Source organism: Numenius arquata, chromosome 6 (genome assembly GCF_964106895.1).
Source record: "Numenius arquata chromosome 6, bNumArq3.hap1.1, whole genome shotgun sequence".
NCBI classification, from domain to species: Eukaryota; Metazoa; Chordata; class Aves; order Charadriiformes; family Scolopacidae; genus Numenius; species Numenius arquata.
The window spans coordinates 57,178,020-57,201,238 of record NC_133581.1 but is presented as its reverse complement, the minus strand read 5'-3'; the positions used below and the strand labels follow the sequence as shown (position 1 = coordinate 57,201,238).

The 23,219-nt window shown below is 36.7% G+C and overlaps 1 protein-coding gene across 1 annotated transcript in view; it reads left to right on the top strand.

Annotated features, from left to right (window-relative positions):
- Positions 1-22,924, top strand: part of SEC23A (SEC23 homolog A, COPII coat complex component) — a 28,881-nt gene extending 5,957 nt beyond the window's left edge. Inside the window, exons 4-20 of the mRNA XM_074148395.1 lie at positions 171-257; positions 1,373-1,609; positions 1,713-1,792; positions 2,721-2,865; positions 3,194-3,352; positions 4,145-4,260; positions 6,387-6,510; positions 7,661-7,741; positions 9,486-9,575; positions 10,869-10,975; positions 11,974-12,127; positions 12,854-12,931; positions 14,013-14,174; positions 15,696-15,782; positions 16,816-16,971; positions 17,522-17,587; positions 21,164-22,924. Coding sequence (XP_074004496.1) covers positions 171-257; positions 1,373-1,609; positions 1,713-1,792; positions 2,721-2,865; positions 3,194-3,352; positions 4,145-4,260; positions 6,387-6,510; positions 7,661-7,741; positions 9,486-9,575; positions 10,869-10,975; positions 11,974-12,127; positions 12,854-12,931; positions 14,013-14,174; positions 15,696-15,782; positions 16,816-16,971; positions 17,522-17,587; positions 21,164-21,253 — 2,019 coding nt within the window. The 3' untranslated portion in view covers positions 21,254-22,924. The remainder of the gene's footprint in view (positions 1-170; positions 258-1,372; positions 1,610-1,712; positions 1,793-2,720; positions 2,866-3,193; positions 3,353-4,144; positions 4,261-6,386; positions 6,511-7,660; positions 7,742-9,485; positions 9,576-10,868; positions 10,976-11,973; positions 12,128-12,853; positions 12,932-14,012; positions 14,175-15,695; positions 15,783-16,815; positions 16,972-17,521; positions 17,588-21,163) is intronic.
- Positions 22,925-23,219: the final 295 nt, after the last annotated feature.

The following is a 23,219-nucleotide window of genomic DNA, read 5'->3' as shown; positions in this document are numbered from 1 at the left end:
AGATTGCATTGAGATTTTTTTCATGACAGCAATAATGAACATTTGTTGCAGAGGAAAGTAGTCCATACGTATGGTTTGTTTTTGTAGAAGTTGTAATCTTTTGTTTATACTTAATTTCTGTGTTTTTATTTTCAGTTTCCTATATTTAATTTCTGTGGTTTTATTTGCAGTTTCCTCCTACCTATGCTGGCATATCTGAAATGAACCAGCCAGCTGAACTTTTACCTCAGTTCTCCAGCATTGAATATGTAGTACAGGTAAAATCATTAAATAAAATCTTTAACATCTATAACATTGCAATATACAAAAATCATTAATTTCAATCTTGTTTCTTTACTGCACTTCAATGACTGTGAGTCTATATGTGCTTGTTATAAGAACACAAGGGTGGCCAATAAGACTGGTTTAAAAAAAAAATAAGAAATTAATTAAAAAGAGATGTCTCTTCTAAAGGCAATATTTTTGTTAGATCTGTTTCTGTAGCAGGAATTTAATTTGTGTTCGTGCCAGGGGTCTGCTTACTGCTGTTGCTTGCTCAAAAGATTTCAGTTCAAATTTGGCTGACTGTTGATCCATCTCTCATTAATCATTTGAATTTAAGTTTGCAGTTGAATGATTATGAGTTAGTTTTAGGGCTAGCCGGTTTAGAGAAAACAGCTAATACATATTCAGTTCAGGTGTTTGACTTTTAGGATAGAAGTTACTTGAATAGAAATAAAAAATGACCTACAACCCAAAATTGCAAACATTTGCAACAGCAAATTTGTAATCTTTAAATTCAATTTTTGAGGATTAAAATTTGTAAGACTTGGGTGAGGCATTCAGATTATGGGGAGAAGAATGAAGACTGAGCAGAATCTGTACATTTTTGCCAACTCTTGTAATGCAAAGTAAAGGGGATTTTTGCTCACAGTATAGCAAAATTAGTTTAAAAGAAGAAAAAAACCTGATGATCTCTAGAGTAAAATTACGAGGTGAAATGCTACAGAATATTATCAGGTTGGAGTATTTTATAATTTTGAATAGCTTTATGACTATTAAGTTCACTTGGAGCAATAAAAGCTCATTATATATTAAAAGATTTATATAATTGACACGATTAAAAACTATCATGACATCCCAAAAGGATTTTTTTTTTCTTCTGTAGTAAGCATTTCATTTTTATGCAGAGTTCATAATCGTAGAGGTTTCATTCCCCTTTAGCCCCAGATACTGATTACTACGTGAGAGGGAGGTAAGTTAGATGGAACATTGACATTATTGGTATGATTAAAATAAAAACTTTTACAAAATGTACTTTACTTGTTCATTTTTGATCCTGTAAATATTGCAGGACTTGTTTTTCATGTGATGATATTTGTGTTTCTTAAAGCGTGGCCCTCAGATGCCATTGATATTTCTTTATGTTGTGGACACGTGCATGGAAGATGAAGATTTGCAAGCTCTGAAGGAATCCATGCAAATGTCGCTTAGTCTCCTGCCACCAACGGCGTTAGTAGGTCTCATTACCTTTGGGCGAATGGTGCAAGTTCATGAGCTTGGCTGTGAAGGAATTTCCAAAAGTTATGTCTTCAGAGGAACAAAGGACCTGTCTGCAAAACAGCTGCAGGTAACGCACAAAAACAAACAGAAAGAAATCATCAAGATGATGGTGATGAAGAAATTCAAATAGTCTGTAAACAAATTTTGTAATGTTATGTATTTGACTACAGGAAATGCTAGGGCTTACAAAAGTAGCTGTTTCACAAGTTGGTCGGGGTCCTCAAGTGCAGCAGCAACCACCTTCTAACAGGTAATGTACTTAAAACATCTAAAAAACATACCTTGGCTACACATATTTACTGGAAAACTTAATGGTGTATGGCAATTAAAACAATCAATTGACAGTGAAAGGCACAAATTTACTAGGAGACTAATGGTTACAGCCTGTTTCTTTCCTACAGTTTGTACTGGGAAGAAAATAATTGGTGATGGTAAAATCATCTGGATGATGTTTGGGAAATGTTCTGTGAGAACGTTACGCAGGCATATTATAGATATGTAAATAATGATGCTTCTGTTGGTCAGTATGCTGGAAAGCGTTAATAGCCACTTTAGTGCCCCTTTCTTAATGTGGATATCCAATTTTGCCTTCCCCTTTTCTCCCTCTTCCACTCCTCTCCCATTTGGAAATTGTGGGGTGATGTTTGATTCTCCTTTGTGTCCCACTAGGACATAGAAGAAATTGATGAAATGATAAAGAAGAGAGACAGTTTTGTCGTCTCTGCCTTCCAATAAATAGCTGCGTTTGTAGACAGCCTGTAGCAGAGAGCATGGAAAATTCTTTATACGTTAATATTTCTTCTGATGTTTGATTTTCATTGAAGTAGTGAAACTTGAGTTTCTTTTTGAGATTCATAAGTCATCATCTGCTGTGTTCTTTTGAGGAGATAGGGTTCTTTCTGGGTAGTGGTGATATCAGTAAGTTAGCAGCTTTTTGTTTTACAAGAACTTTGCTGAACTTCTTAAGCACACTTCTTAAGCGTGCTTATACCAAATAATAGTATAATTAATAATACCAAACTGTGTGATCTTGGTGAGGCAAAAATATTGCTCTGAATCCAGGCTAGAATCCAGAATTAGAAATTGCTAAGATGTGTCTAATATGTTGATAGTGAGCAACTGATAAAATTTTTATTTAACAATTTGGATCTAAACTAATTCCAGGTATTTGTTTACAGATTCTTGCAACCAGTGCAGAAAATTGATATGAATCTTACTGATCTTTTGGGTGAACTGCAGCGGGATCCTTGGCCTGTTCCACAAGGAAAACGGCCTCTACGTTCTTCTGGAGTGGCTCTTTCTATAGCCGTAGGGCTCCTTGAGGTAAGGCCTTTAACTACAGTTGTGCTAATATGTAAATAGATCGTTTTGTTGCAGAAAAGCTGCCACAATCAATATGTAAAAACCTTAGTAATTGATGCGTATTAGATTTCTGTGAATGATTCTGATAGATATCATTCCTTACATACATAGAATAACCGTAGCTGTTTACACATCTTAACGAGGCAAAATTTGAATTAACAGTGGATTTAAGTTTTCGGAGGGAAAAGTAAAGTTATTGTGATAAATGTGATAAATATCCGCATAGCTATTTCTTCTGTTCAATTTGTAGCAAAACCTGATGGTTTTATTTGTCTTCTATTTCCTGCAGTGCACTTTTCCTAATACCGGTGCGCGTATAATGATGTTCATTGGAGGACCAGCTACACAGGGACCTGGCATGGTTGTAGGGGATGAATTGAAGTTACCTATAAGATCATGGCACGACATTGAAAAAGACAATGCTAAATATGTTAAAAAGGGTACTAAGGTAAGAGGTAGTCATGGGTGATAGTTTAGGCATTTTACCAGTAAGTAAACGTTTACATTGCCCAGCACTGTAAAGCACTGTTAGTAGTAGCGGATGTATAAAGAGGTGGGAATTATCTGCTTTTGTTTGCCTGTCTCAGAATAGTTCTGTATCTTCAGGAATTTCTTCAGAAATTTCAGTGTATTGAGTTAGGACTTTGGCTTGCTTTACATTTAAGTTCTTCAGAGTGTTTCCTTGGTTTAAGTCAGAGAAGATTCATGTGACTAAATGATATATTTAGTCTTAGATATATCTAAGAGAGCTGTCAGTGTAGTTGGGGGAGGGTGAGACAGTAGAGTTTAGGCATAGTTCGTTTCATCCTAAATGTACATTTGGGCAGATTAACTGCCTCCAAAACCTGTTGAATTCATCGTAACTGATTATAATGGGAGCTTAAGCGATTATCTCAATCGCCTGTTGGTATACACAAATTCAATTCTGTGTGTTGGATGAAGTACTTAATGCAAAGTTTAAAGGAAGAAATCAAGGTCATTTTCTAGTTTAAATTGCAACCCTTGGTCTGTCTAGTGTGAGTCAGGTTCTCAGCTGGTGGGAAAAAAACAGGTGCTGAAAATTCCAGTCTTAATTTTAACTTTAGGAAAAAATATCCTTTTAGCTTGTATTAGACTATGATGTGAATAAAGTCTGATAATGTTGTTTTAGAAAAATTTTGGGAGTTTAGGATTTGATACGAAGATGAGGGAGAGCTCACCTCATAAATTGCTATGATCTGTATTTTCATCTTGGATTTAGCATTTTGAAGCCCTGGCTAATCGGGCTGCAACAAATGGTCATGTTATTGACATATATGCATGTGCATTGGATCAGACTGGTCTTCTGGAGATGAAGTGTTGTCCCAACTACACTGGGTATGTGTCTCTTCGTTTTTAAGTAGTATATGAAGGTGCAGGGTTTTTTTTTTTTTTTCTTTTTTAAAATTGTTTAACAGGAAGCACTTACCAAAACCATTCTGCTACTTTAAAAAAACAACCAACCAAACAACAAACCTCCCAAACCTACTCTGATATACTGTGATGGTTGCATTTTTACCAGAATTTTGGAATTTCTCACTCTCTGGCAAATTTGTCACCATAACGGTGGGTTTAGTCAGAAGGGGGTTTGCTGCTGTTTTTATTTTTAATATGATCTGTTTGAGGCTTAAATGACATTAATATCTTTTAAATAGGCAAGTTGTCCTATGTACTGTTGCTATTTTTCAGTGTGCGTATATGTGATCTGCAGGTTTCGGTAAAGATAAGGACCTGTCATCCTCCTTTTTCTTGCCCTACAAAACCCTGTGTTATTCCTTCTGTCTTGTTTATCCCTTCTTCTAGTTGTTCATAGTTTCCACTACTGTCATAGGTGATTATCAGGTACATCTGTTGCTCCTGATTTTTGCTCCCTCTGTCCAGTTCTACATTTCAGACATGATCTTTTATTCCCTCCAGCTTGTCTTGCCATCAGTGCTTTTTAACAGGATCAATGTCAGTTCTAGTTTTTCTCATGAAACCGCTCCCCTATTCTGTGTCACTGTGGATGGCACCCACACCCTTCCTGTTATGCATATCTACAGCCTGGGATAACTTCTGACTCTTGCTTCCCTGTTAAGTACCTCATTAATTTTGTAAATCCTGCCAATTCTTCCTCCATATTTTTTCAAGGGGTGTCTTTTCGTTTCTTTCTCTTTCTGAAAGTCTTTTCTACACTCATTTTGCTAGTATTGCCACCTGCTTTGCATACCACTTGATTTGTAGGTTAGACTTCTGGTTTCAGTCTGGATTCTTTTGCCAAGCTCATTTTTCTTGGTGGTTATTGTTAGCTGTGTGAAGTGAAATGAAGCATCTTTGCTTATCGGTTTAACAGCGGGTGTGTCTGTGGGTAACGAGCCTTCTTAGCTGCCTGCCAGTACCTTCGTATGGCAGAGGATCCTAAGCATGTGGTACGTATGGAGGCTCACCAAGAAGAATGAGAGATGCGGCGGCTGAGTTTCAGGCCAGCTTGGCCACACCGTCACTGCTGGGTTGCTTCTTTCCAGGGGCATGTTTGTGTAGCCTTAGTGTGGGAGTTTCCACTACTTCATATCTTTTAAGTTTATGACTTGACCTGCACATTTGATTCCTGATCCTTTTGTGCATTAAACTCAAGCTTTATCTTTCTATATGCTGCAGTATAATTTTGCTCTTTCTCTCGGCTCTTGTGACTCACCTTACCCTGTTTCTGCTCTTTCAGCAAAACTAGCCTTAATGTATAGTTTGTCCATTTTTCTCCTATTTTCTATTTGTTTACATCCTGCATACAGGGAGGAATTTCCGATTCTGCCCATATTTATTGTCTTCTGTCTTTGAGTATCCGCCTGAAAACTTCTATAACTTTTTTTCAGGTGTAATGTTTGACCTACAAACATATTCTAGTAATACGATTTAATTAATATTTTTGGATGAATAACAAGAATATCTCCCATTACTGTTGCCTAAATGCAGCATATGGTGTTTCGTGATGAGTGGCAACTGTTGCACTTCCATCCACAGAATACTGCTGAGCATAAAAACAAATCATGCTTCTTGAGCATAGATTTAAGCCTGAAATAATGAGTGAACTACTTAAAATAAAATGGCATGGTAATTGGTTTGGAATACTGAATATTAGAAGTAGTTAATTGACTTTGCTTGACAAGGTTGTGAGACGTGTGTAGTGTTGAAGTCCAGTGAAAGATTGTCCCAGTGAAAGATTTTTTTATATATTATAATCACAATGACCTTAAGATGCTGACTGGGCAAGAAGGTCACTTGCAAAATTCATCCCTAACATTGTAGCAAAACATTAATTTTATGATAGTCCATTTTAAGAAGGGAAAAACGTGCCACACCAAGAACTGTCATTAGTTTTTGCCTTTAATAGAAATAAGCTATATAAATCTTATGTGCTAAATTATTGCATAATAAGAATCTGTTTTAACTTGAGAATTTTGTTTGTTCTTTTTGTTGTTGCTGTCTAGAGGCTACATGGTAATGGGAGACTCTTTCAATACATCTTTATTCAAACAAACCTTTCAGAGAGTATTCACAAAAGATATGCAAGGACAATTTAAAATGGGATTTGGTGGCACATTAGAAATAAAGGTAAGAATGAAAAATGCAGTGTGTTAGTGAAGCACAGGAACAGGATGGCTAAGAACTGTGGAATCTTTGCCCTTTAAGGAATTTTTAGGAACTTGCTGGACAGATATGTCAGGGTTGGCTCAGACATAGTTGTTGCTGCCTAGCTGTCTCTTTACAGTTCTGTGATTCTGTACATGTGAGTTAGGTATAATGTTAATTTCTTCTTACTCTGCATTCAGTGACAGCTGAAAGAGAGACTAAAATTAATGTCTCTATTAGAAACTCATAATGCTGTGGGAGTAGTTTTTGGTATCAGTAGTGAGTATTTCTTGGTTTTAGGTCCAGGTTCTCTACATAATCCAGGGCAGCTTTCCTTTCATTTTCCATCCACTCTGGATGGAATCCGCCCTGGCACTTTAACAGTGTTCATTTTCACTTCCACTCTTGTGAGAAGCTTAAAGCCGAATGGTGTAGGTTCGGGTATGGTCTTCCATGATGTTTCTTGCAAAGTATTACAATCCTGCCTTGGAGAAGAATATGGGGCTATTTTTTTTGTTCAGTAAAATTCTGTTTAAGTTTTTAATACCAGAACAAATAATTGGACCTTCTTTTTTCATGTACATGTTCTTGTGAATTTTGTTGGAAGATCCTGGAAAATGGGAAAAGATAGCCCCAGTTCTGGAGGAATGTAAAAATCGCTTTAAAATGACTTTGGAAGAATGTAAATAACTGGATTTTGCTTTTAGCTAAATACGTTTAGGACATAGAGTATAAATTCAGTGTGGGGTATGTATAGGCTCATCTTACCCATCTTCAGGTTTAATCTCATCTTGTGAATGTTTTAGTTACTTTTCTAGAAAATAGACATTATCCAATATACTTTCTAGGCTCCCAGGTTTACAAATAGCAGTAGCTTTTCTCCATGTTTTTATTTATGTTCATGCTGTTGTTTCAGATGTACTAATTGGTACAGCAAACATACATAATTAAGTGCAGAAACTGAGCACATGAAAAGTTTCTCTACATGTATCAAGCATTATTTTATGGGTAACCTTTCCTAAAGGTATCAACAGTCTGATTTGCATTAAGGTTTTCATAAACTAATGATAAAATAAGACTGAGTTCTTCTTAGTGTGGCATATTAATGCGTGTTTTTCTTCTAAATGTGAAGACTTCAAGAGAAGTAAAGATTTCTGGAGCAATTGGACCCTGTGTCTCTCTCAACTCTAAAGGACCATGTGTCTCAGAAAATGTAAGTTAACTTTGCTGAAAAAGAAGGCAATATTTCAGTATGAAAAAACAGGATTTCTGGATTTGAAGAGAGACTGAAACTTTTCCAGAAATGGAATAAAGAGTGTTTACTTTTTTACCAGTTTTAAATTAAATACACGCAAGGGCTATTTTTTCGATAAACTCCTGTTCACTTCTAGGTTAGATTCAAGTTGTATCAGAGCTTGCAGAACCCTTGTTGCTTGGTTAGGTTTGTCCACTGAGCGCGTGCTTGAAAAGTATTACGGAGAAATTATATGCTGGCAAAGCAGAAACCAAGTATCAAGCGAGTTACCATGCTTTATTGTTAAAATCGGAGCTATATCTGTTTCTCCAAACAGAATCATGAAAATACTTTGTTTAGAAAGACTGAGAGAACAGGAGGACACAAGACCATGAGAACATCCCCTTTATCTTGACCTCATCTTCTCATTTGCATAGCTGTTTCACCAAATGCATGGTTCATTAATTGAGTAAAATATCCAACTATTACAGGCCCCTGAAGTAACTCCTTTAAATTTACATCAGACTTAAATCATCACTTATTTTCTTATAATATTATTACAGTTTAATTTTGCATTTGATTGCTAATAAAAAACAATTCCTGCAAGTAACCAAAATGTCTTATATTTGAAAGGTCTGACTTTTATTCCTAACAATCTGCATAATCCAGCACTTTCCAGTTTGAAAGTGCTTACAAATGGCCTGTTTTAATCAAGCATTTTTCATGCCTAAAAATTTTCCTTGTAGTTACAATTGTATCTTTCTGAACTAAAAATCCCAATATAATCAGCATTTTTTTTTCCGTAGTGGTCTGGTAGATATTTTCTTATTTTATGTCCTGGTTTGAGCTTGTCACCTGAATGATTCCGTATTGCATGATAAAAGTTAAAACCCCAAAAAAAATTACATGTGCATCTCCTTATTTATGTTACGTATTTAAATCATAGGATATAATGGAAAATTTAACTGTGATTTCATATCTGTTGCTTTATAATTTTATCATGATTAATTTCTATTCCAAAAACCTTTTTGTTGAAATTAACCAAATTAAAATTTTTGAGGTAAAACCTATGAATGAACTGTAGATGCAGGCGGCTCGTTGCAAGCGGTAACTGGACAGTTAAATCTGGCCATAATGCTTTCCACAGTGAACACAAGCACAGCGACAGCGCTGCCAGTATGTTTTTCCTTGAATGTTTTGTTTGGTTTCACTGGGTTCATTACGGATGACTGATTATTTTAATTGTTTTCGCTGGGAATTTGTGTTGTTTGGATGATAGAAAGGAATTGTAGGTTGAAATACATCACTATCTATATATAGTTACCTTGTTAGTTACTGCAGGCTATGTAACTAAATACTACGTAAGCTCTCTACGTGAGGTTTTACTGGTGTGCCTTTCCATTTCATTCCACTTACATGTGCTTCTTACCTCTGTTTAAGCAAAGTCTAGTAATTTTTCCTGTTTCTGACTGGCTTTTTCCATTTTTCTAATGCCACCTCCTTGTCTTTCTAATGTTTTACTCTTTTGCAAGCATCTCCCTTTTTATTATTTCTGCATCCAACACTGCAGTTGTTTTGCAAGAGTGTTTGCCTGAGAGAGTGAGCCGGGCGAAAACTTGTGACAGAGTGCTCGTAAACAGTTACCTATAATGGCCAGATGCTATGCTTCACAAAGGAAGGTAATACTTCTGGTTTATAAAAGTATTATAAAATCTTTCTACAGGAGATTGGGACAGGAGGTACTTGTCAGTGGAAGATTTGTGGACTTAATCCTACTACAACACTTGCACTGTACTTTGAAGTGGTCAACCAGGTAATAAATATTTGTCTACTTGTCTGCTAAACACAGTAATTTTATTTTATGTGATGGTGAAGCCTATATATTTGTGTGATTCCCTCAAGCACAGTAGCAGGGATACAAATGGTGTTGCCATTTTGTGTTGCCAAAGTTTAGAGATGGACACTAACAGCTGAGTGATGAGCTAATCTTCTTCTTGAATATGATAATGAGAATCAGAGCTCTATAAATTTTGAATAGAGTTCATAATCTAAGTCCAGTTTTTCTTTTCAGTGTTACTTATTAAAATACATTTCAGTTGCAATATATGAAAATGCTGTAATCTGTGTTTTTAAAAGTGCTTTTCAGTAGTTCTCTGATGTTTTAGTTTTACAGGGTAATTACTCCATAATGTTACATTTTAATTTGTTTTAATTGCTCAGTATTTGCAAGTAAAGATTGGTTTCAAGGAAACGCCTCAGGGGCATAGAGCCTGGTTTCTTGTCTCCCTGAGGGGTACTGGGAAAGAGGATAAAAACATGACAAGCAAATGTGCTACTTCCTTCTAGTACTTTCCCTGCTTCCAAATACCTGAAGCTCAGGAACTATGTGAATTGACTGTAGTTTGTATATATTTACTATGCTATATTGCATACTTTATAACCTATGCAAAGGCTTGAAAACTTGAACTTACCTTAGCCGTTCTTCACATCACTTTTTGTGTATTTATTTTGGTCTCATTTTATTACTAGCTCTAAAACTGGTCTGGTCATGGTGTGCAGTAGTCGATTTCAACTGTCCTTCTCTTTTGAAATTACATACCTTGTTAGGAGCGTATAAACCTGTATTTCTACTGACTAGAGTTTTGAAATTTCAGTTTACACCTGGATTTCAATCTTCACACATCGATGGCACTTTCTGGGATTAATTAATCAACATTTTAGAATAGCATCAGTTTTGTTGCCTGCAATTCTAGTGACTCACGTGATGTTCAAATAGAATCTAACTAAACCAGCAATTGTAACACAGCCCCTTTGAAAATACTGTCGCTGTAGGGGTATGTGGAAGGAGAGAGCATTGGTTGCTTTAAGGGTATCTGGTGGAGGCAGTGACTGCTCCTAACATCTGTTAACAAGTCTCTGAGTTTATTAGCCATGTTTAGTAAAGGTACTCAACATAATAAAAGCACCAGACAACACATTTATATAACTTGAGCTGCATATTGCTAAGAATTTTATCATTTTCTAGTAATTTGTTTAACATTTTCAAGTTGTACTGTGAACTCTTGAGATTCACCTCCTTTTAATTTTTTTTTCCTCCTGTCCTTAGCACAACGCTCCCATTCCTCAAGGAGGACGTGGTGCAATCCAGTTTGTGACTCAGTACCAGCATTCCAGCGGACAGAGACGTATCAGAGTGACCACAGTTGCCAGAAAGTATGTTTTACTTGGATGAATCATTTTCCAGAAAGCAGGATATATCTGCCTTTTAATCTTTAGATTTTTTTTTTTTAACCAGTCTATTGTCCTGGGATATGCAGTGCCCCAGGTGGTGAAGGCACAATCGTACCTTTGAGCCAGTTGCCTTTCTCGTTCTGTGAGCTGTTTCTTCCCTGGGAGGTTGCAGTGACTGCAGAATGACGTTTTGAGAGTGCTCTGAAGTAACCCAAGTGATTTGAGATGAAGAGGAAGCTTTGAGTGAAATTCTGTGGCCTAAACTGAGGAGATGGTTGGACTTAGGGAATGGCAAAAGTCACTTAACTTGAGAGTGGTAACTGCAGCTCAGGGCAGTGTAAAATACCTGTGCTTCCACGTGTGACCTTTACCTGCGGTTTCCTTGATCCAATTTACATCACAATTTTAGAAAGCGATGTTTAATGTTACGCAGACATTTTTCAGTGTCCAGTGGTATTTCCTTTAAGATGAAGGAGGTTGATTGGTTAATTTGATGGAAGATTCAATTTATTAAGAAAAGCATTGCCGTTACTGTTGATATGAATATCTTGTTAACCTACTTTTAGTTGTATTAGTAGAATTTTCTTGGTGACTATTAAAAGGAAGTTTTAATAGTACACCTTGTAAATTGAAAAGAAAAAGCAAGGTGACAAGAAAAATGCTACTGTGGGGAATGTGTGATTAGCTTCAATCTAACATGTTTTCTGTGACTTACCTTTCATAATAAATATTTTTTAATATAACGACTGTTTTATAAGTGGCATTGTATTTCATTTCACTGTTTGCATGGCATCTGTACAGATAAGGGACGTTTCTAATAATGAATGGTTAACTAAGAGGCTTGGTAGATTTTTGAAGCTCCAGCATGTGTTTGTTAAACTGCTAACGCTGCTTTCTTTGCCTTAATTTTGAAGGGATATTTTGAGGTTGAATACCTTCCCTTTCACTGTGATGCAAATACGTGTCGTTCTCTTTTGCAGCTGGGCAGATGCGCAGACGCAGATCCAGAACATTGCCGCATCCTTTGACCAGGAAGCGGCTGCGATTCTCATGGCTCGATTGGCCGTCTACAGGGCAGAGACGGAAGAGGGGCCTGACGTGCTTAGGTGGCTGGACAGACAACTTATACGGCTGGTAAAAAGGACTATATTAAGAGAGTCAGATCAGTTTCTTGTCTCCAGACATATCGTTCTTAAATGACTAGTGTTCAATGATTCTTTCTTTAAAACAAAACAAAAAATAAACTGAATGCTTCATTTCCACAAATGGGTATGCAGCATTAGCTGAAATTTTCAATTTCAAATGGAAAAAAGAGCAGATATGTTTTTAGTCTGTTTATTTGTTTTCTCAGTCCTTAGCAGTTGGTAATTGCCAGCAACTGAGAAAAATTCTAGCATGAGAGTAGCAGAAATTAAAGCTTTCTCTACTTTCTGCTGCCTATAGTGATATTGTAAATGAAATATTTTTAGCAAAAAAAAAAAAGTCGAAGTGTCTAGAAAACCATATGGAATTTTTTTATTTTCAAAAGTTCGGTTTTCTGTTTGTTTTTATTTCTTCCTTGTTAGTGGTTATTAATAATTTAATTTTGAACATGTTCTCCAGGGCTGTTTAATCATCTAACTCTGCTTAGCAATTTTAGAGAAAAAAAAAAAACCCAGAAAAGCATTAAAGCCTCATACTCAAGGAAATCACTGCTAGTTAAGAAAAGAAATTACATCAGTGTTTTTGCTAGTTTTCTGTTTGCTCACAAAGCTCTAAGCACCTCAGATCATGTGTCTATTAAAAACAAACGAATGTACAGCAGTGACATGACCAAGCAAGTATTTAACTCAATTTTGATAAATTTTTCTTTTGCTCTAGTGTCAGAAATTTGGAGAATATCACAAGGATGATCCGAGCTCTTTCAGATTTTCAGAAACCTTTTCGCTTTACCCGCAGGTGAGTAGAAGGAAGTTGTGTCTGTAAGGGATAAAGAGAGAATGCTTGGTGAAGGAAGAGGCGCTGAGGCACAGAGTGGAATGTGGCCTCACAGTGAATACCAGAATGAAAAGACCCCCTGTCCCCAGCTACTGTCTGGCGTGTGACATGAGACAGACCACTCCTATTGTCTGTGCTGCTGGGTCCCCTTTAGCCCTCTGTCCCTTACAGCTAAGCTTCCTCTAACTGTGTGCACGTTTTGTTTCTCCTGTAATGGAATCCTCATCTTACCTGAGTTTGTAATCACATTGGGTTTTTTTTAAGGGCAGTTTTAATGAAGAAATTCAGAAAACATGAGAAAAGATACGGTTTTGCTTTGTTGTTTCTTTTCTATATGATTTATCATACTGACCTGAAAAGAAACACTTCACTGGTGAACTGGAGCTTGACTATGTTAAACTTTGAATAGTTTATTTGCCAATAATCTGTTCTGATGAATTCCTCCATTCTGATAGCTCCTTATATATTGCTTTTGGACTCTTCATAGACTTTTGAGATATTTCTGTTTGAGTTATCCACCAACCTGTCTCAAGGTGTTAAGTGTTCTGGAGAGATAGATCGAGCGTGTGGAGAGATTGATTCAGCAATGGATTTGCTTTTTAGGATTTGCTTTTTCCATTTTACTAACGAAGTCCAACTTTTCTGTGGTTAACGTTCTTTTTTGTGCTCATGTGCTATAACTTACCTTGTGTGTTCAAGCACAGCAGCCTCCCTCATAGGAACAGTAGAACTTACAGTAAAGGAAAGGTTTGGCAATATTCAGTCATACCACTTATCAGTTAGTATCGGAGAAGAAATATGAAACTTTTCTCTTAATTCAAAGCTGCTTTGTAGGTTTATCCATTCTGATCTCTCTGTCTTACTTTCATGAGGGTATATAAAAACTGGTAAAGGTGCATGTACAAGTTAGAAATGTTGAAGGACTTGCAATTCAATTTTGTTGTGGCATTGGTCTCATGTAGTTTGTGGAAAGCATTTCTGTCCTTGTACAACTCTCCTTTTTTATCTGTGAACGTTCAAACAAATGGTTTTTGTTTTGCAGTTTATGTTTCACTTGAGAAGATCTCCTTTCTTACAAGTTTTTAATAACAGTCCAGATGAGAGCTCATACTACCGTCATCATTTTATGCGTCAAGATTTAACCCAGTCACTTATCATGGTTCAGCCCATTCTTTACGCCTACTCCTTCAATGGGCCGCCAGAGGTATCATTATATATAACTTAACAGTAGGTTAAAAGGTGCTGTTTTGAGAGAGAGATGATTGTTGTCCTCACTGTTACATGTTATAAAATGCGTTGTTTTAAAATTTATTGTATGAGAAAGAATATTCATTTACTATAGAACATACTGTGAACAATGCATATCTCAGAATTTTGATAGTTTTGAGCAGAAAATAGCATAATAGAGTAGAGAGTGGAAGATAGCATAGTTTTGAGAAGAAAAGTCAGTTTGTGAAGAGAAGATGTTTTAAACTAAAGAATGGCAATTTTTTTGTTAGTTTTCGAGAGCTGTAGGAGTCTTGCCTTTGTTTTTGTGGTACCAGAATGTAATCATCAACGAAAATGTTTTTATTTCAAAATGTACTTTTTCTGTAGAGTTTGAAAGAAAAGTCGGGGTGTTTTTGAAATGTACAAATTTCCCCTCAATCTTAACACCCTCATCCAAAGCTTCTAATTTTGATGCGTTTACCAGATTTGGTAAAGATTTGGTCCAGAACCTTACGGCTGACCTTATCGTGGCACATTCTGTATAAACCTAAAATAAAAACATGATATTCCAAGAAGCCTGTGAAAGAAGTGTAAGGTCTGACAGATAAGAGAGAGTGAGGAAATGGTCAGACAGTGAAAATAAAAATAGAAGGCAGGTTGGAATTAGAACTTTTCTTAGGATTTTTTTTTTTCTTAGACTATGTCATGAGGATAAAACCAAGACTTTTAATAGTGGAGTTTAATGTGATGAGGTGGTTTGTGAAGAGCTGCTCACAGGTGTAAGGTCATTCTCCCATGTATGAATACAGTTAGTCACGTGGGTGATGCAGAGGAGAAGCGTGATCCAGTGGGAGCTGACACCTCAGTGTGGAATGAATAATGATATTTTTTTTTTTTGATTTTTGGAATAGTTAATATTCTTGGTATCCCCAATAAGATTGGTCCAATTAAATCATATGGTACTGATTAATTAAATCATATAGTGCCAATATAGTGTTACTGCCCCTAAGACACTGAGTTAAAACCTTAAATATTACATTAGATTTCATAAATCCTAAGTATTTACTAGATACAGTATTGGTGGATATATATGCACAGTTAATAATAGCTGCGGGGACAAGACTAAAAAAACCCAAACAACCCACAACCCCCAGATCTTACACTTGAATAACTACTGAATCTTTATACATTGAAATATCATTCGAGTTAATGGCACTGTATAGGTAAATATGGAGGTACTTGAAAGACTAGAAAAGTGCATAATAATGAAAGAGGCTTCAGCTCTTGGATACAATTTTTATTACTTCCATGAAGTTATATATTCAGAATCAGGCTGGATAACTTTAGAATGAGATTGTGTGGGTTGCGGTTGTATAACATGAAAACGAGCAAATATGAAGCTTTAGTAAGTGATTGAAAAAGTTCTTAAGATTCAGTGACAGATTCAAAAAGCTGCTAATGCCGCCTGATTGCTCACTTCTGCATCAGTTGGTAATTTTTTATTTTTAAATCTTAGCCTGTTCTTCTGGATAGCAGCAGCATTTTACCAGATCGCATTCTCCTTATGGACACCTTTTTCCAGATCCTTATTTATCATGGAGAGGTAAGATTTGTTATTTCTTACATAAGTAATCTTTTTCTGTAGGAGTGCTATATTATGAACGCCAAGCCCCAGCTCTAAAGCACTCCAGTGTTTGAGCTCTCATCTGCGTGGCCAATACCTGACTCCTCAGTCATGTTTGCAGTTTGGTAACCTGTCGTGCCTACACACACATACCTGGCATTACTTGGTGTTTCGGTGCTGTTTGTTATGATGGGTTTAAGATGAATTAGCTTCAGTATGTAGATTAGTTCTTCTGGATCAATATTTTTCCAACTTTTGAGTGTCTTATTCTTCTGACCTCTTGCTTTTCACTCTGACCAGCGAGGACCTGGGCCCACGCTAGCTGAGCAAGGCGAGCAAAGCAGGTTACAGACAGTATCCAGGTTCAGTCACCAGTCTAGAGCATTGCACATGGTGATGGGGATGAGGCAGATCCCAGTTCCAGCCGGGTAGTCAAGTCCTGGGTGGGGGTCCATATGAGTGGGCTGCATGGCCAGGTACAGGCACGGCTGCAGTGGGGCTCGGGGATGAGCCTCAGCTTAAAAACAGCTGTCGAGCAAAGGAGGGGGGATCCTGTGCTGAGGCTCCCACCAGATCTTTCCTAACAGCAGCCCTTATCAGTGAGCTCGCCTTGGCCTTCATTCCTAAAAGGTGGGGAGGCTGCAGACAGGCTCTGACAGGTGAATGTCAGTGTAAATATTTATTTCTTAAGTGTCGTAGACATACACATTACAGAATTGTAAATAGTATCCTTGACCTCGTGAGCTATATGTTTAGCATACAAAGGATGACAAAAAAAGGAAATACAGAAGCACCACAAATTGTTAGAGTTTTAAAAAAAAATACTAAAATCTAGTGGCATGTTACTTGCACGTCTTGGCTTTTAAAAATTGACTTGCATGCTATAGGGCAGAAAGAGGTGAGTGATAGAAAAGAAGCCACCAATGTCACATTCTTCTCTGAAAAGCCCTGTATATCCTCTCAGAAAGATGGGTGAATCATTTCTAAACTTCTTTCTTCCCTCTATCCCCAGACAATAGCTCAGTGGCGTAAATCAGGATACCAAGATATGCCGGAATATGAAAACTTTCATCACCTGCTACAAGCTCCAATAGATGATGCCCAAGAAATTCTCCATTCCAGATTTCCAATGCCCAGATACATTGATACAGAGCATGGAGGAAGCCAGGTATAGTAAAATATATATTATATAATCTAGGAAGTGATGTGTTAGTAATATTGGTAGTAAACGTGCATTTCTGTGCTAAAATGTATGTAAGTTGTAAGAGAAAATTTTGAATTTTAAAGCTTTTATGGAACCAGATATTTAATATTAGCTTTTTGCTTAATTTGCGAATCCTGACTTGGACTCTCAGATTCCTTGGGTGAGGTGTTTAAGACAAAAAAGGTAGTACTTGTTAGTGTCTCTGGACCAATACCAGAAGTATTCTTTGAAACTTACTAATATTTTATTGATAGTCGCATTTGCTTTGCTAGTGCTTAGAAAAAGACGAAAGATTACTTTCTGCTGCATTGACAAGTTGTTAGCAGTTCTGCATTATAGCTATAGAATTCAGGGAGTGGCTTTATAGAGATGCTACTTGCTCCTCTGAAGAGGTATCTGCGCACGTTTTTATCTCCAAATAATAGAAATGGTATATTACATACACATGCGATTTTTTCTGAGTACAAGAAACATCTATTTGAGAAGATTATTTCCTGTGTTTTGTTTTTTAAAGGCTCGTTTCCTGCTTTCAAAAGTAAATCCCTCTCAGACTCATAACAATATGTATGCATGGGGACAGGTAAGTATGAATCGGCTGATGAAGCTTGTGTGCATGATTTTATGTTCTTTTTCCCTGTTTCAGAAATCAAGTGACAGATTGCATACATGTAAGTAATAATGCCAAGTTTTGAAACCGAAAAAGAAATGCAGTTTTGGCCTGTTGCCACCAAAATTGCAAAAGTTAAGAAAAATGGATTTCATTTCTTCAGACAAAAATGATCTGGTTTGCTGTTTTAAGCTTCTGTGAGGCTACTTTCGTGTGTAGCCATCTTTCTTAGACAGATGCCTTCAAATTCCTTAGAATGAGAGCACTTACCACACATGAAAACCAAGGGACCTTTTTGCAATAGGGGAAATAAATTTTGTAGTTAGTTATAAGCAAGAGCTGAAAAGTGCACCAGTACCTGTGTACTGATGTTTTCAGAATTTTTGTAGCCCGGGTGACCAGGAATCAGTTTTTCAAATCTTGTCTTTAGGAAGGAAATTAACGTAAGAGTTCAGAAGTTAAACTTTCTGGAGCAGCTTGTATTCTTGAACGTTGCATCCCAGTTCCATGTTCTCCTTCCAAATTCAGCTTTTATAGTGGGAAGAGAAACACTGCTGTGGGCGAATGCTACTGCAGTGTCATTTTCTCCTGAAAATGTAATGACATCAGACAGTTGAAACTACATATTAATTGTCCTTTCAGAGTACTTTGCTCAAGGGTGTACAGTGTTTAAGTCATGAGTGAGAGCACTCTCCAGCAATTTTCTGGCAGTGATTTTTCTCAGTTAAGTTCTATCAAGGTCCGTTTTCATAGAGATGTGTTGGTTCTGATGGAACTTCAGACAAGGAAGAGCACCGAGATCCAGAGTGAAAAGACCTGAAAAATTTGTTCCGAGTCAGGGACAGCATGATTTGACTGTCCCTCCAGCTCTCCTGCCTCTAAAGTCAATAACCAGCAATCTGTTAGTGTGTCTTTTCATCATGTTTTCTCCACAACATACACAAAAACCCCGTAGTTTGGAAGGTCTTGTTTTTATCTAAACATTACCTGGAAATTTTTGAAGGTTTGACGTTTCCAATGGTACAGGACGACTGTTTCCCCCTCATTTAATTAGTAAACAAATGAAACAGTATTCCAAATGTAAATGCAAATGCAAAACAACTGTTGAACTGATCTCTAAGAAAATTTTTCATGCTGGAGAGTGAAACTCTTTGTCCATTGTAGAAAAGACAATTTTCCCTTTTAATGTTGAAAAGAATTCTGTTCTAGGGCACATAAGAAAATGTGTGTTCGTCTCCCCAGTGGAATTACAGCTTGTGTGCTCAACGTAATATCCTCCTGTATTTGCAGGGGTTTTTGTGAACAAAGTTGAACCAAGTACAAATTATGAAACGCAAACTGAAACTGTTGGGAGAAAATTCTAAACTCAACTGGTTTTGCTCATGAGTTTTTCTCATGAGCTTCCTGGATTTTTTAATGTAATTTTATTTTGTGCATAACTGAAAGTGTACAGAAAAATTTGTTAGTCCACATTGACCTGCAGAGGGCACCCAGACACCACTGAAACCATGTTTCAGGAGATGAATTGACTAGCTTGGTTTTTAATATTGTAAGAAAATATTTTTTTTTAAACTTCATGCCTTATTTTTTGAAAATGTTTTCTATACTATATAATGGTTTATATACTATAAACTTTTTATACAGCTCTATTATGTTGGTTAGTCTTTGAAGATGCAGTTGAAATTTTCAGATTATATTTGATAGGATATTTATTTGAGAATGCCATCATTTTCATCTTTTTTTTTTTTTAAATCTTTTTTGTCTTGGTAACTATGGGGAATTTGCAATTTGAAATGAAAGAAGAGGTCGATGGCAGAAATCTTATCGAATGCCCAACTAGCTGTCACCAAATCACTGCTAATTAAATTTAAATTCTCATTTTATGCCTTAGATCAAAATTTTGAATTAACAGAAGACTAAACTTAAGGTGGTCTGTGAAAAATCAAAGCTAATTTTGATGTACTTTTCAGATCTGTACATTGGGATCTTGCTGGTTTTCACTTTATTCCCCAGCAAATAAAATACTCTGCCACCTTGCCTACTGGAATGAAGGGTTCCCAGTCTTCGGAGTAAAGCTACTGCTGTTGGTGGTGGCGGTAGCAGCTGCCTGTTTGCGCGTGTTGGATGGGATGATCAGCTTCAGGAATAAACTCTGCATTGGTTTTAATTACCCTGGATTACCGCTAGCAGTCATCGTGAGGGATCTCTTTTCTTACGGGTCTCTCAGCTCCTTTGGTGGTTTATTCACTAGAGGATGATGTACTGTCCTTCCATGCGTAAGACACAAGGTGGCAAATTGCGTCCTGCCCCAGAATTCAACCACTCGTAATTTCCTTGTAGCTTCTTAAATAAGAGAGCACAGGGTTAGCATTTGGCAGGCTTGGAAGCAGAACATGCTTTATTCTCATCTTGCCACCATTAGTTGATAATAATTTAGTGGGCCTTCCCTGAGAGCGGCTGCGTAGGTTGTCAAGCGTATGGTAGTGATGTAAGAACTCCTGCTGCTCAGGGATTCATCCCGTGATCATTAACCAAGAACTGGGTTTGGCCAGTTCTCAAAAAGGGGCACCAGTTCTAAGCATCCTCGTTAAGACTTTCATGTCTGTGTTTTGCAAGATTTTGTAAGCGTTCAGACAGCTCTGATTTCATTTGGAAATATGGGTGCTTAGGACCTTGGAAAAGGTTGAATTGTTGGGATTTATAGGAATTCTTCCTGTATCTGTAAACAGAAGTAATGGCAGATTGGTTTCAAAGGACTTAACTGCTGTTTTATTTAGACTGTAAATTTGTTTAAAAATAGTAATTAAAAGATAACCGGTTTGAACTTCCTGGATTTCTGAAAATTACTTCTGAAGTAAAAAAGTAAATTGCACAAATCCACTCAATAGGGTTTGTTTTTTTTTTTTTTTTTAGCCTTTTGTGATCTGATTTTGCACTGGCAATGACCTTCAGATGTTGTATTTGGTGTTTCTCTGAGGTGGCAGAGAGCTGTAGGAGAGAACTGGCCCAGCTTTCCTCGAGAAAGCTGGTTGACCTTCACTCGGTGTCAAATCAGACCCTTAGTGGATTTGTTTCCTCCTTTCACCATTTTGATGCGTCTGAGTTTCCATGACAGATACTGATTTGTGTCACTTGCTGTTTCTATTTCTCTTGCCTTTGCTCCACTGAGATAGGAATGATACAGGAACTGTGGCATGGAACGTTTATTTACTTCTAAAACTGTGTAAGTTAGTATTTGGCAGCTGTCAAAAACTCTTGAGTTCTGTGTGGTCGATGGAAATATCTTGCTATTCTGCAGCTCATTGCTGTGTATGCCTTGATATGGAAGAGAGCGCAGTTGTGGTTTATGCCTGAATTTATGTAAACATATGAAAATTTATGTAAATGTACAGTCTGCTGTTTTTTTTGTCAGAGGATTTCAGCAATGATAGGCTTCTAAGGTCTTTCTAAATTTATAAAGTGTTTATTTAATGGAACGTATTGTGCCTTAAAATGCTTTATCTTCGCAACGAGTATAATCAGTTCTTCTTGTTTTCTGTTATTTTATAGGAGTCTGGAGCACCCATTCTTACTGATGATGTCAGCTTGCAAGTATTTATGGATCATCTGAAGAAACTGGCTGTCTCTAGTGCTGCCTGAGATTCTGCCGTGCATTAGAGGCACAGATAAGCTGTAGCCATATTTCAGCTCCTTCTCCTTTACTCTTTTCCGTGTCTCTCTCGACAGAACGCTCTGGTATGCACAAGCTGCCTGACTAGATGTAAAGCAGTGTTGTTTTCAAAGAAAAGCTTTTGTTATCAGCAGATGTTTTAATGTGAATTGCAGTTTGTAAAAATGACAGGTAGTAGATTAAGTTATAATTAGAGGAAAAAGAACAGTCATTTTGATTACTGTGATACTATAATTACTTTGGGATCACTTACAACAACTTGGAGAGGTGATTTCAGTTTCCTTTCGAAACGGTTGGGGTTGATTCTGCACCGCACTACAAGGGCACGTTGAACAATAAAGGAAATCTTTGGCGATGTTGGGCTTTCCAGACTGCCATATGACTACCTTTGCTTACTCATTTTGAGCACGAAGTGAACAAAGAAGCAACAGAAAGCATATAAAAATAGTATTAACTCGGTCTCTTGACTTAGGCTGCTGAACTTTTCTTTCCTGCAGAGATATTATTGTTTATGTAGTGTTCATTTTAGGAGTATTTCATTTCAAATATTGCTTCCCACTTACCCTAATTGGTTCTTTGGGAACAGAGTTTTTCTTTATTTCCACATAACGAATTTGAACTGAAAAAGTAAAAAAATCTGTTATTGCACAAAATTTAAATATACGTGTTATATTTTTGACAAAAGTATCTATTATCATACACAGTAACAGATGAATATGCTCAAAAGTTAACACTTTTAGCTTGAGCTAAGAAGAAATCCTACACTACCAAAATGAACTGACTAAGAGCACAGCCTTGATTTTTGTCTTGGCGAGTATACTTTAAAAAAAAAAATTACCTTTTTTTATTATTGCCTTATAATGTTATTACACTAATGCATGACACTGCACGTCTGCTTTTTGTTTCTGCATCCTTTTTGTTATGAATTCAACAGGCTGTAGTTCTTGTTGAAACAGTATTATGTAGAATGTGATGTAATTAATTTGATATTTAGTTCATACTTGATTTTTTTTAGGTGGATAAGTTCGTGGGCTTTCCCGTTTACTTGTTGAAGTTTACACATAAACCAGATGTTTACATGGGTAATACGACATTTTGACAAGTAAAGATGTGAAACGTGGTAGTGGGCAGTAAAACATTGTGCCAAGTCTAAAGGAAGAGAGACAGAGTTTTGACATAGGAAATCCGATCATATACCGATGTGATAAGCATGAGGGATTTTTTCTGTTTTCTGTAAATTCTCAAAAACTTGATTAAATAAATTGCTCTCCATGTCTTTGATCTAAACGAAACGAGCTCCTTTTGCCTCAATACAAATAAAATACATGGTTTTCTCTCACTTTTTGTATTTATTGTGCTGGTTTCTGTCGGTGCTTGAAATGAAATGTGGAAATAAAGGTAGTAATGATAAAATTTAGAATAACTTCACCATTTTTATTCATACAATAGCTGGTATCAGACTTATTTAACTTACGGAGATAATGAACTGTTAACAATGGCAGTTTAGGAGAGAAAATTTCAGTAGCCCTCTAGACTTTGTCATAGCTAATAAATAGCTTAAAAATTTTTCTCATAACACTACATATGTTCGGTTTATTTGACAGTTACATACTGTTTGGCTAATAAATCAATTAATCACCAAGTCATGATAATGGATTTTTTTTGGTGCTTTTCTTCCTACCCTTTAACCACCTTTCACCTGCAATAGGTTCTTTTATCCAGTCTCTCGGTGTTGCAGATGGAGTGATGCTTTACTCGTAAGAGGTAAGCAGCAATATGTTTGTTGATATAAAACAGTTATTTAACGAAGTTTGGTAGTAAATGGAACAGTGGTTTAACAGGATTTGATGGCAAGGTGCACTTGGTTATTTACTGCATAGAGGACAGGGTAAGTCAGACCTGTTGGGGTGTTACGGTTTGAGAGAACCCATAACA